This window comes from Zootoca vivipara, chromosome 6 (genome assembly GCF_965207765.1).
Source record: "Zootoca vivipara chromosome 6, rZooViv2.hap1.1, whole genome shotgun sequence".
Classification (NCBI taxonomy): Eukaryota; Metazoa; Chordata; class Lepidosauria; order Squamata; family Lacertidae; genus Zootoca; species Zootoca vivipara.
In genome coordinates this window covers 86,016,428-86,028,559 of record NC_142589.1, presented here as the reverse complement: position 1 = coordinate 86,028,559, position 12,132 = coordinate 86,016,428, and the positions used below count along the sequence as shown (strand labels likewise).

Genomic DNA, 12,132 nt, shown 5'->3' with positions numbered 1-12,132 from the left:
CACATGGCACAGTGTAGCCAGTAGGGTTGCCACCCATTCCACATAGAACAGGATTGTCCCGGATTTCAATGCAAAATGCTATGTTCTGTATTGATTCAATACAAGACACAGTTAGTCCTATATTTCCCCTATTCTCCCCCCCCCTCCGGCTCCCTGCCAAGTTAAGGATCCTCTCCTCCGCTCCTACAGAGATGGCTTCCCTGGCTTGGGAGGAGAAACTGCCTCTCACTTCTTCCCTCCTTTCTCCCTGCTCCTGCTTCTTCTTGACAGCGGAGGCTGAGCAATAGCCATCACAATAGCCTTAACTTCCTCCCTGAATTTGTCTCGCCCTCTCTTAAAGCCCCCACTTCATCTTGTGGAAGTGAATTCCGCAGTTCTAACTGTGCATTTTGTGTAGAAGTCGTTCCTTTTGTCTGCCGGCTTCATTGGGCACCCCAAGTTCTAGTGTTTTATGAGAGGCACAGAAGCACCTGCCTTGGCCTGTCGCACGTGGCAAAGTGTATGTATGTGTGTCTTTCTCCCCCTCACCCTCCCGCCTCTCCCATTTTGCTCTCCAGTGGAAAGGAACCACGCAGCCCATGAAACTGAACACCCGCCCCACCAATGGGCTCCTGCGCCACATCCTGCAGCAAGTCTATAACCACTCGGTGACCGACCCCGAAAAACTCAACAACTATGAACCCTTTTCCCCGGAGGTGTATGGCGAAACTTCCTTTGACCTGGTTGCTCAGATGATCGATGAGATAAAAATGACCGAGGACGACCTGTTTGTAGACTTGGGCAGCGGTGAGTGGTTGCTGTACATTTCCCTCTCCTGTCTCTGCCCTGAATCCCTGTCTTTATGCAAAACTCTTTCATTTCTTCTGTAGAACATTCAGCAGTGTGTACCAGTTTGCTTAGGAAGCAGCTGAGCTGTGTAAATAATGGCCCACTTTGGATGGGATGGCCAAACCACTGTTTCTTTAGCAGGGCTGTGCTTTGGGGCCCCCTTTTGCTTTCCTCATGTCCTGGAGCAGGGGTCGGGCAACCTGCGGCCCATAGGGGTCGTTTAAACTGCCCGCGAGCCTCCCCCGAACTGAGCTTGTCGTTTGCCACTAACGACCAGCAGAATTGGGAGGGAGAGGTGGGCGTATTTAGCAGTCACTCTGGAAGGGTTTACTCAATCTGCTCCGTTTCTACCTGTCTCCCCTCCTCTTGTCTCAGGTGTGGGCCAAGTCGTTCTTCAGGTAGCAGCGGCCACAAACTGCAAGCATCACTATGGCGTGGAGAAAGCAGATATTCCGGCCAAATATGCGGAGGTACGTCGCTTGTGGCTGTTGAGCACCCTGTGACCTACATTAGAAGCCAAGTGCCATGTAGAGAAATCTAGACTTGAAGAGTGTTCATGCTCATTTTAAAGAATCTGAAAGAAATCGGCAGCGAGAGAACCTGGCTTCTTTCCTTTTTGCAGCCTGTAGAAATGGTGCTACTTCAACAATTTGGTGCACGTGTAGATACCCCAAGCCTGCAATCTTGTGGTTTAAATTCTGCCTTGATACGATAGGGCACGGGTGTCAAACACAAGGCCCGGGGGCCTAATCCGGCCCGCCAGACCTCTTCATGTGGCCCGCGTAGCCGCCGCCGCCAATTTCCGCTGACATTAGTTCTGGAGCCTGCGATTGGCCGAGGGTCAAAACCGGGGGCGGGGCTGCAGGCGGAGGCCGGGGCGCTGGAGCCGCGCTGACGGCCTTGGCCAGGGAATTTAAATTTCGAATGAGGCTGAGGGAGGCGGTGGCACAGCGGCCAGATGGGGAAGTGAGATGCAGGAGGAGGAGGAGGAAGCCCGCCGAGGAGGTAGGAAAGCCCTACAGGCGCCGCCGACAAAGTTGGTGCCGGGACGGAGCAGCGCTGGATTTTTTTTGGGCAGGCTTTGCTGTTGTCTCTGGGAGCGAGTGAGGCGGCACTGGGGAGCCGCCGCCCGCCGCTTCCCTTCCTCTCCTCGGCTGCATCCGGGAGGTGGGCAAGCGAGCGGGCGAAAGGGACGCGGAGTAAGCCTGAGGGGGAAGTAGGCGAAGCGCAACAGCGGCTCTCTTGATGGAGCCGGGTTTCTCTTCCCTCTTCCCCCGTTTTCTCCTCATAGACACTTGGGAGGGTGCCTGGCTTTTGCTCTGCCCCCCACCCCTGAGCCGCCCTTTGGCTTCTCAGTTCCGGCGGAGCAAAGCAGGGAGTCGGCGCTGCACCGCATGTTCCTGCCCCTCTCCAAAGCATGGGGTGGGTTGCAGCGTGTGGCATCCTGCCTAGCGGGGTTTGGGTGTGCGCAGGGCGGGAGAGGGAAGCCCTCTTTCCATCTGCAGGTTTTTAATCCCAGCAGTGGCTTTCTCTTTCCTGCCGAAGGTTTAGTTGACCCCCCCCCCCGCCCGGAAGCCGCCGATCCCAACCTTTTGTTCAAATTCCCCTCGTTTACATCCCCTCACACACACACGCCACGACGCAGGAATGTGATCCGCGTGGGGGCGGGAATGAGCTTACATTATTACAAAAAACAGTAATAATTGAATGCAGTGACAATAATTTATGATAATAAAGAGTGGACACATAGTCCTACAGACACAACCGGCCCTTTGAGGGTGACCAAACTGCTGATGCGGCCCCCGGTGAATTTGAGTTTGACACCCCTGCGATAGGGCGTCAAGCAGCAGCTTCTGTGAATTGATAAAAAAATATATATTCAGATTTCTTCCCATTGTATAAAATATCTGGGCCGTGTGCCACAAACTTGTACAGGTGAAAACAGAGCATTAAATGCAGTCAATACAACACAGGATAATTATAAAAAATATATTCTCTGCTGGTGCAAGTCGTTGGTGGTTAATGATCTCTGCCGCAGTTGCTGTGTTCCCCCAGGTTGCTGGAAACGGGTCACTATCCAATTTACTACTAACAGCACACCTGCTTTCTCCTCCCCTCTTCTCTCCTCCTGGCTGCCTGCCTTTCAAGACGATGGACAAAGAATTCAGAAAGTGGATGAAATGGTATGGGAAAAAACATGCAGATTACACAGTGAGTTGAAATGGAACTGCAAACATTACCTCCCACCAAACCCTGTTGCAAGTCACCCCCCTTCCCCCTCTGTTTTGGTGTGGGGTTTTCAGAGGCTACACCTTTGTGTAGGGGCAGAGAACCTTTTCTGGTCTTGAGGGCTGTGCTCCTCCTACAAAGTTTTTGGCGGGGCACATGTCAATTGTGGGGTGAGCAAGAATGGGCAGACCAACAGATGTGACTCCTATCAGACCTTTTTCTATGGAAGGTTACACCTAGGCCACATGCCCACTATACATTAAAGCACTATGATATCGCTGTAAACAGTAATGGCTTCTTCCCTCAAAGAATTTTGGGAACTGTAGTTTGCTAAGGTGTCCCTGGAGTGGCTTGGAGATCCCTTTTCCCTTCCCAGAGTTTCGTGGGAAGAGGCATTGATTGCTAAAGTGCTTTGGCAGACCCTCCCAAGTGTCCCTTTTTTCCAGGGACAGTCCTGGATTTACAGAAGCCATCCTGGTTTGATCCCGGAATGTCCCGCTTTTCCTTGGGACGTCCCTGTTTTCATCTGAGGAATGTCAGAGGGTAGGGAGTTAATGGGACACCTGAGCTATCTGAAGGCAGCCCTGCATAGGGAAGTTATTTTTTTAAAAAAAAATTAATATGTTTTTACAGTGGTACCTCGACTTACGAAGACGATCCGTTCCGCGGCGCTCTTTGTAAGTCAAAGTCTTCGGTTGTCAAAGCGCCTGCTCTGCGCATGCGCGGACCGCGCGTTCCGCTTCTGCGCAGGCGCAGAACACGCGCGCGGCAAAAAGACTTCCGGGGTTGTCGACTTCGTAAGTCGAAACCTTTGGATGTCGAGGTACCACTGTATTTTATTTATATATGTTGGAAGCCGCCCAGAGTGTCTGGGGCAACCAGGTCAGATGGGAGGGGTATAAATAGTAAAATGATAAGAATAATAGTGATTGAATAGGACTTCCTATTTTCATCAGAGAAATGTTGGAGGGTTTGGTTCTTGCGGGGTGGGGAATGCAGCGACTGTTTCAAGTGGTAGTACAGTGCTTGAAAAATATACAGTGTGGACGGAGTCCTAGTCCATGCAGCTGCTATAGGTTCTACACATGCACCTCTCCCTGCAGGCAAGCAAGAGGAAGGCAAAAGCACTCAGGGGGGGGGGGAGCGGCAGAGGGTCAGAGAGAGGACATGAGTCCTGAGGGCCAGGTAGAGAGGGCTTGGAGGGCCCCTTTCAGCCCACAGACTCAAGGCTTCCCACGTCACACACAGGGCTTCCCTAGGTCACTAGAAGCCTTGCACCCATCGTCAATGGGGAATTCTAAGAAACAAATCAATGCGGTCCAGCCGGCCATTGTGATTCAAAGTGGCATCCAGTCATATCCAAGCAAAGGTGGAAACACTACCACCAGCATCTCAGGAGCCACCACGCAGAATTTGGTTGTAGTAGTAGTAATTTTATTATTTATACCCCGCCTATCTGGCTGCGATTCCTTGAGAGGTCTCCACATGCAGAGGGAAGAGAAAAGACAAATGGCTTTGCAAAATGTAGTACCGGTAGGTGATGGCAGCAATAAAATCCTTTCAGAAAATGAAAAGAAATGGGGTTCTGATTCTCATGGTGGGGAAGGAAGGCCTCCCTGCAAGTTTGGCTCAGCCTCTGGATTCCTGCTTGTCCAAAAGAGGCTTTTCCTTTAAGTTCCAGATCCTCAGATTATTGTTATTATAATTATTATTATATTGTATGCTGCCCATCTGACTAGGTTGCTCCCATCCACTCTGGGCGGCTCCCAACAGAGTATTAAAAAACGCAATAAAGCATCAAACATTATAAAGTTCCCTAAACAGGGCTTCCCTAATTCAGAACTTCAGGAGCTCCTTACTTAAAAACAAGAGCCTCTGCCTAGCCCCTGAACAACTCCTCCCTAGAAAATCCTCGGGAATTTCTGCTCCCGTTTCCATTATTGAGTTAAGGCTTGAAAGCTTCTCGTTGGCAATTAATGCTGACAGATGGTGCTTCCCCCCCTCCCTTCTTGGCGGTTCCTACTCGGAAGTATCCCCTCCTGAATGCTGTCCAGGTATCTGGGGGGAGCTTAATGACTTGGAGCCTGTGGGATGTCAGAGCGCTTGAGTGGTTGTTTCCTGGATGCTTCCTGCAATGAGGTCGTTCTGCCTCTCTGCCCTTTCCCCTCCTGAAAACTCACTTTTCCTCTCGGTTTCTCTAATGACCAAATAAGTTCTGTGTGTGTGTTTATATGCATTAGATGGCACATCTTGCAAGAGGAAATTAAAATCGGCTGCTTAGGTTAATGACTTTGAGGGTGCGGGCAGGGAGAGGAGGGCAACCAAAATGGTCAAAGGCCTGGAAACAATGCCTTATGAGGAACGGCTTAGGGAGCTGGGTATGTTTAGCCTGGAGAAGAGAAGGTTAAGGGGTGATATGGTAGCCATGTTCAAATATATAAAAGGATGTCATATAGAAGAGGGTGAAAGGTTGTTTTCTGCTGCTCCAGAGAAGCGGACACAGAGCAATGGATTCACGCTACAAGAAAGAAGATTCTACCTAAACATTAGGAAGAACTTCCTGACAGTAAGAGCTGTTCGACAGTGGAATTTGTTGCCAAGGAATGTGGTGGAGTCTCCTTCTTTGGAGGTCTTTAAGCGGAGGCTTGACAGCCATCTGTCAAGAATGCTTTGATTGTGTTTCCTGCTTGGCAGGGGGTTGGACTGGATGGCCCTTGTGGTCTCTTCCAACTCTATGATTCTATGAGAACTTGCAGGATAATTCAGGAGGAGGAGGAGAGGGACATCATCTCAGCCTATCAGCAGCAGCAGCAGCAACAACAACAACAAATATCTCAAACCTATCCTCCAAATTGCTGAAGGTGGTTAGGCATTTCTCCCCAGTTTCTCTTCCTGCCTTTGACATGTTAGGATGGGGCGGGTCACTCACCACCACTTAGGGTCTTCAAACTTCCCAAATTGGTACAGCTTTTTCTTGGAGGGGAAAACCCAAGCTGAAGCTTCTTTTGTGGAGTGTCGGGAATTGGGAATCACTTGCACACACAAAAAACCCAAAATGTGGTGGGTTTTGGGGTGTGAGTCCAGTGCTTTTTTCTGGGGGCACTCAAGGGTACACAGTACCCTGTGTCTCTCCCCTCCCTGCAAAAAAGAGAGGTAATTTTAACAGTCTGCTCCTTTTGCAGCAAAAGGAAAAAGAAAAGGTCTGCAAGGTATTAAGCCGTTCCGGATTTAACGCTGCTTTTTCCCTCCTGAGCGGGAACTTTTTACCGCCCAGATATTTGAAAAAAGAAAGGAAGAAGAACAAAATACCCAAACCCTCCTCCAACGGCTTCCATAGCTTTGAAACAGAGCCACGTTACGTAGCTTTGGGTTCCTGCCGCTCGTCTAAGAAATATTATTATTATTATTTCAAAAATAGCTGTGTGTGCTTTTCCAGGCAGAACAAACAGGTCTTTGTGAGCCAAGTGTCGTGCACAGAGAGGGCTCTCGGAATGCAGGGTTTTTCTCCCTTCCATGTCTGCCTTATGTTACAGCCAGCTAGCCTGGCCACACTTTCCCCCTGCTGCAAATGGAGGGTTTTCTTTTCAGATTTATTTTGGAGTCCAAAACTCCCTCCCCTGCAACCCCCACCTCCATATAGACCGCTGGAAATCTGCCCTTGCTCCTTCTTAATGTATTTTGCACAGACCCCACTTTCTCTTGGCAGAGTCACACCCCCTGCCTGCTGCGAGACATGATTTCCTTCTGCAGTCTCTGCTGGGTAGACCCTGTTGCCTGTGTTGTGGGGAGGTAGGGTGTGTGCAAAGGAACTTGCTTCCTGGCTAAGTTTGGAAAATTCCCGCTGAATTGAAAATCTCCACTGAAACAGGAGTTTGGGGAGTTGATCTGGAACGGTTCATTGGTTTGTGCAGGATTCTGGTTTGATTCCAAGCTCCAAGTTCAAAGTGCTGCTTGTTGTTTCTTTTTCTCCTGCTTGCAAAAGATGGAGGGATCCCCTCTGTCTAGAAGAGGCATTCTCCTCTGAGAGCAAGGGATGCTGAATATTTAGCTGGGATTCCTACATTGCAGGGGGTTGGACTATATGACCCTGGGTCCCTTCCAACTCTACAATTCTATGATTTTTCTCCCCCCTAGACCCCAGGGATGGGCAGCTTCCCTGCAGGGGCTGCTAGACTCCAGCTGGCATGGCTGGTGGTAAGGGACAAGGAGTTCATATGTAAAGCGTCTGGAAGGTCTAGTCCTTGTCAAATTTTCAAATTATGTGCAATTTTCTCCCATTATAGCTCTGCTCCAGAGTGAACAGCCCAATGTGAGGTTTACTGTTAGTTTCCAACTTGAGTTGAAATTACTATTCATGCTGCCAATAGCATGTTTATTATTAAAGTATTTTTTATTTATTAAATTTGTATACCACCCTATATGCCTGCAGGTCTCAGTGCGGTTCACAAGATAAAATCTATATATATATATATATATATATATATATATATATATATATATATATATATATCAATCACAAGAACAACCTAATAACACCCCCCCAAAACCCCACATTTTAAAAGGGTATTTGGATGTCAATCAGCCAAAGGCCTCATTAAAGAGGAACATTTTTGCCTGGTATCTAAAGTTGTAAAATGAAGGCGCCAGGTGAGCCTCCATGGGGAGAGTGTTCCACAAAAGGGAGCCACCACAGAAAAGGCCCTGTTCTCGTGTTACCACCCTCTGGATCTCTCATGGAGAGCATGAGGGCACACAAAGAAGGGCCTCAGAAGATGATCTCAGGGTCCAGGTAGGTTCATATGGAAAGAGGCAGTCCTTGTGGTCCTGAGCCGTTTAATACCAGTTCTTTTGACAATATATCTACAATTTGTATCACCAAAAACAGCCAGTAACTATAATTTTGGACAGCAAGCTGCAGTTTCTTTAGTAATATTACTTCTTCCAAAATTAAGTTCTAGCAATCTTGCACCAACATACATTCCCACATTGAAGGATAACATGCACCGAGTTTATTGCGACCCCTCCAACAATTAGCCGATATGGGAGAGAACATTTTCTTTGATTATTGCGCATGGATTTGTGGGGTTTTTTTAACGGAAGAGTCAGCCGCCTTGAACATTCCTCTGCGGAGGCACAGATTTATTCTCATGGATTTGCATAAGCAGAGAGCTTTGAGGTTGATATCCTCCAAGCCAGTTGCTGTATTTTGGCTACCTCCTTGCCTTGGGAAGATGGAAATATCTGTTGCAGATGGTGCCTCCCCCTTTGCTGCTCACTAAGCAGATTATGTTTCCACCATTGCAACCAGAGAAACGAGATGGGGAAGGTTGGGGGGAGGGGAGGGGAGGGGGAACACAGCAGTTTAATCGGAGCCTGTGTATGTGATGGCTTCTGTTCCAATCTCTCTATTCGCCCCCACCCCCACCAAAAAGTAGGAAGAGTCTGGTTGAAGATAAGAAGGGTGTGGCTTTTCCTTTCGGTCTCCTTATTTCAATGCCTTTTCAGTGGCCCAAATATATTCAGAAATCTGTATTGCGGGCTGGTCTTCGGGCACAGTAGCAAGCGCAGCTGCATTTTGCCAGGGATGTAAAAGTTGGCTGAGTTAAAACAAGAAAGTCAAACTCCATTTTCTCTCTCTCTCCTCTTCTTAGCTGGAAAGAGGCGACTTCCTCTCGGAAGAATGGCGGGAGAGGATCGCAAACACAAGGTACGCCGCTCTGTCTTTTCACACGGACCCCCAGGGTGCAGAGGAGGTCAATGCAGAACGGCTTCCTCCAAAAAGCTCCTCTGTCCCAGAATGGGGTTCGCCTGCTTGTCGTGCCCCCACTTCTTACTCGTTGGATGCTAGATGGGTTGCCCCCGTCTCACTTCTTTGCGAGGAGAGAGTGCTAGGTTGCTTAGGGCATCCTGCTCAGGGTCTCACCTGGATAGTGGTGGCTGTGGTGGTTGCTATTTAACTGTCCAGGTAAGGTTACAGCAGTTAAAACAGTTTGAAACAACTCACGGCCACAAAGAGATGTGGGTCCTAAAAATATGGACTTGTCAAATATGGGTGTCAAAGATCTGGGGCAAAAAAGCTGTGTGCTGAAGGTTCTAATAGTAGTAGTAGTAGTAGTAGTAGTAGTAATATTTTATACCCCATGCACCTGGCTGGGTTTCCCCAGGCACTCTGGGTGGCTTCCAACACATATGAAAACATAATAAAACATTGAACATTAAACATTTCCCAATACAGGGCTGCCTTCAGGTGTCTTCTAAAAGTTGTGTAGTCGTTTGTCTCATTGACATCTGACGGGAGCACATTCCACAGAGCGGGTGCCACCACTGGGAAAGCCCTCTGCATGGTTGCTTGGAGCTTCACTTCTCGCAGTGAGGGAACTGCCAGAAGGCCCTTGGAGCTGGACCTCAGTGTCCAGGCTGATGCAGCTCTGTGGGGAAGGTGTTCCACAGCTTTGGGGCCACCACTGAGAAGGCCTTTATGCCGGGGCAACCCTCCCCCCCCATAACTTCTGAGGGAGGTGGAACTGCCAAGAGGGCATCTTCTACTGATCTCAGCACCTGAGAGGGTCTGTAGAGAAGGAAGTGGGCTTTCAGGTACTAAAATTGGGGGGATGGGAAGTGTCAGGCTTGGATTTGTGTGACCGGGACGTATTTAATGCTTTTAAAAACCCAGACCATGTTGCATGGAGCACCACTGAATTGCATCAGCATTTCCATGTGGTTGGTCTTTTCTTCTAAGACTAAGTTATTTTACAAATGCGGAACACATTCCCCCGTATTTTCTGGGGTGGCTTTAGTGAAACATGCGTGAGAGTTGAAAGCTATGTTATGCCTTGCCAGCAAAGTATATGTGTGTGCGTGTGTGTGTGCGTGCACCCTTCCCCCCCCACCCCTTGCAGCAAAAGCAAGACAGTGTGTGTCCATGTTTTACTAAAAACTCCTCTTACCTTACAGTGTTATTTTTGTGAATAACTTCGCCTTTGGACCTGAGGTGGATCATCAGCTGAAGGAGCGATTTGCAAACATGAAGGAAGGTAATGAGTTGCGTCCTCTCCACTGGCCTCTCCGCTGTCGGGATGACAGTTGTGCTTTTTCAGCTGTGTGGTGGCAGCAATGTGTATGTGTTCTTTGTATGTTGGAGGCGACTGTTCTCACCCACAATAAACTGGCTTCCTAGAACGGATATAGGCAGTGGCAACTGACGTCGTGTTTCTAGGTGTTCCCGAATGCTGGCTCCCTTCAGCCAACACAGCCAAAGCTCAGGGAGCTGTAGCTCATAGATATATCATCGGGGACCCAAGGGTCATCTAGTCCAGCCCCTTGCAATCTGGGAATCACAGCTAAATAATCCCACTCAGCCTCTGTTTAAAAACCTCCAGTCAAGGAGAGTTTGCTACCTTCCAAGGGAGTCTGTTCTACCGTCAACCAGGAAGTTGTTTAGCTCGAATCTTGTTTCTTGCAATCTGGATCTGTTGGTTTGGCAGCAGAAAGCAAGCTTGCTCCACCTTCAGATCTTTGAAGGCGGCCATCCTATCCCCTCTCGGTCTCTTCTTTTTCCAGGCTAAATGTACCTAACTCCTTCAACTGTTCCTCATAGGGCTTGGTTTCCAGACCCTTGGTCATCTTGGTCTCCCTCCTCTGCGCACCTTCTAGCTTGTCAACATCCTTCTCAGCCCTCCCCCCCCATCCTGTTCCCCTAGTGGCCAGCCACTTCCTTTCACCCTCTATTAAAGCAGCCACTATCAGTCCCAGTCTTTGTCCTTCAACAGAAAACTGGCTCAGGTTTATCTCACCTTGTAAAAATTATAACAACCCACAAATGAGGACTTGACACCTGTTCTTGAAATGTGATCTGGTGGCCTTGATGAGTCCTGTGGCTTTTGAAATCCCTCCCAGGTGCTTTTATTTCAGCCTGCCAGGCTTCTTTGATCTCATGGGTGTAATCACAGGGAGCAGTTCTCTTCGACAGGTGACAGGCAAAAGCTTTGTTCTCTTCTCACCCTTTGTCTTGGGTTTTTTCCTTCCACCCCAGTTGGGTGATTTGGGCCCAATTCTTTGTCTGTGCATGTGCAATTTTTAACTGAATTTTATACAGGGTGAGTCCTTTAAAAGAGCCCCCGTGGATACAGAGTACACATGTTCCAGGGGGCCTCTTTTAAAAGACTCACCCTGTATTATAACCACAAATGCCAGGTTTCAAGTACATCTATCACAATATTACACATTCTGGCAGATCCATTACAATGTTTTTCTCTCTAGTGATATGACCGAGTAATAGAAAAATACTATAGCTATACAACTAAGAAAAACAAGTTGACTGTTAAACCATCTGGCAGAATAGTATAGGAAGATTGATGTAACAAAAAGCAGAAGGCTGCATTTTGCTGGCATTTTTTAAATATACAAATAGGCATCCAGAATAAATCTCCCTCTGACGCAGTGTTGGAAACTCTGATATATAAGCTAGGTGCCAAATTGCCAAAATGCAATTCCTAGTTACCCCTTTGGGGGCAAGACGGCTCTAAAGTCTTATTTTCTGAATAACAGACTGACTGTGATTGATTCTCAGTTAAGCATCTGGCTAGTTTAGAGGACAACCTTGAGCCAGGTTAGGAGCTTTGAGAATTTTAAAGAAGAAAAGTCATGATCCAGGGACAGTCCACATATCTGTTGGCCTATTCCATCCTCTTTTTCTTAGTGGTGGCTGCTCCTGCTCAGGCTGCACAGAGAAAGCATTTTGGTTCCAGAAATTCTTTCTGATTGTGCAGATAAAATACAACGGATAGAATTCTACAGGATGGGGGAATTACAATCCTGATCCAATGACCCCCCAGGCATGCACCTCCAGATGGTGGAGATCCCAGGCACCATTGTGGCGCCCAGGCATGTTCACTTGGTTGCAGGTGGTCGAAAGCCAGGTGCAAAATGCGCCTGGCGCCTGGCTAATTTCAAACACTGCTCTCTCGTCAGTGGGAGTTTGCCGGAAGCGCTGCAGCTAGGGCTGGGCCCAGTTTACTAGGGCTGATCTGAATGTTCATGTGTGTGCGCCTGTGTGTGAGTATAGTTTGGCTGCTC

General features: G+C 48.4%; 1 protein-coding gene across 5 annotated transcripts in view; it reads left to right on the top strand.

Annotated features, from left to right (window-relative positions):
- The window catches only part of DOT1L (DOT1 like histone lysine methyltransferase), a 66,275-nt gene that overhangs the window by 22,660 nt on the left and 31,483 nt on the right, over nt 1-12,132 (top strand). For all 5 annotated transcript variants that reach the window (XM_035117062.3, XM_088672929.1, XM_035117061.3 and 2 more), the window contains exons 5-9: nt 558-786; nt 1,204-1,298; nt 2,977-3,039; nt 8,709-8,764; nt 10,012-10,091. In XM_035117062.3, the coding sequence (XP_034972953.1) occupies nt 558-786; nt 1,204-1,298; nt 2,977-3,039; nt 8,709-8,764; nt 10,012-10,091 (523 nt within the window). The remainder of the gene's footprint in view (nt 1-557; nt 787-1,203; nt 1,299-2,976; nt 3,040-8,708; nt 8,765-10,011; nt 10,092-12,132) is intronic.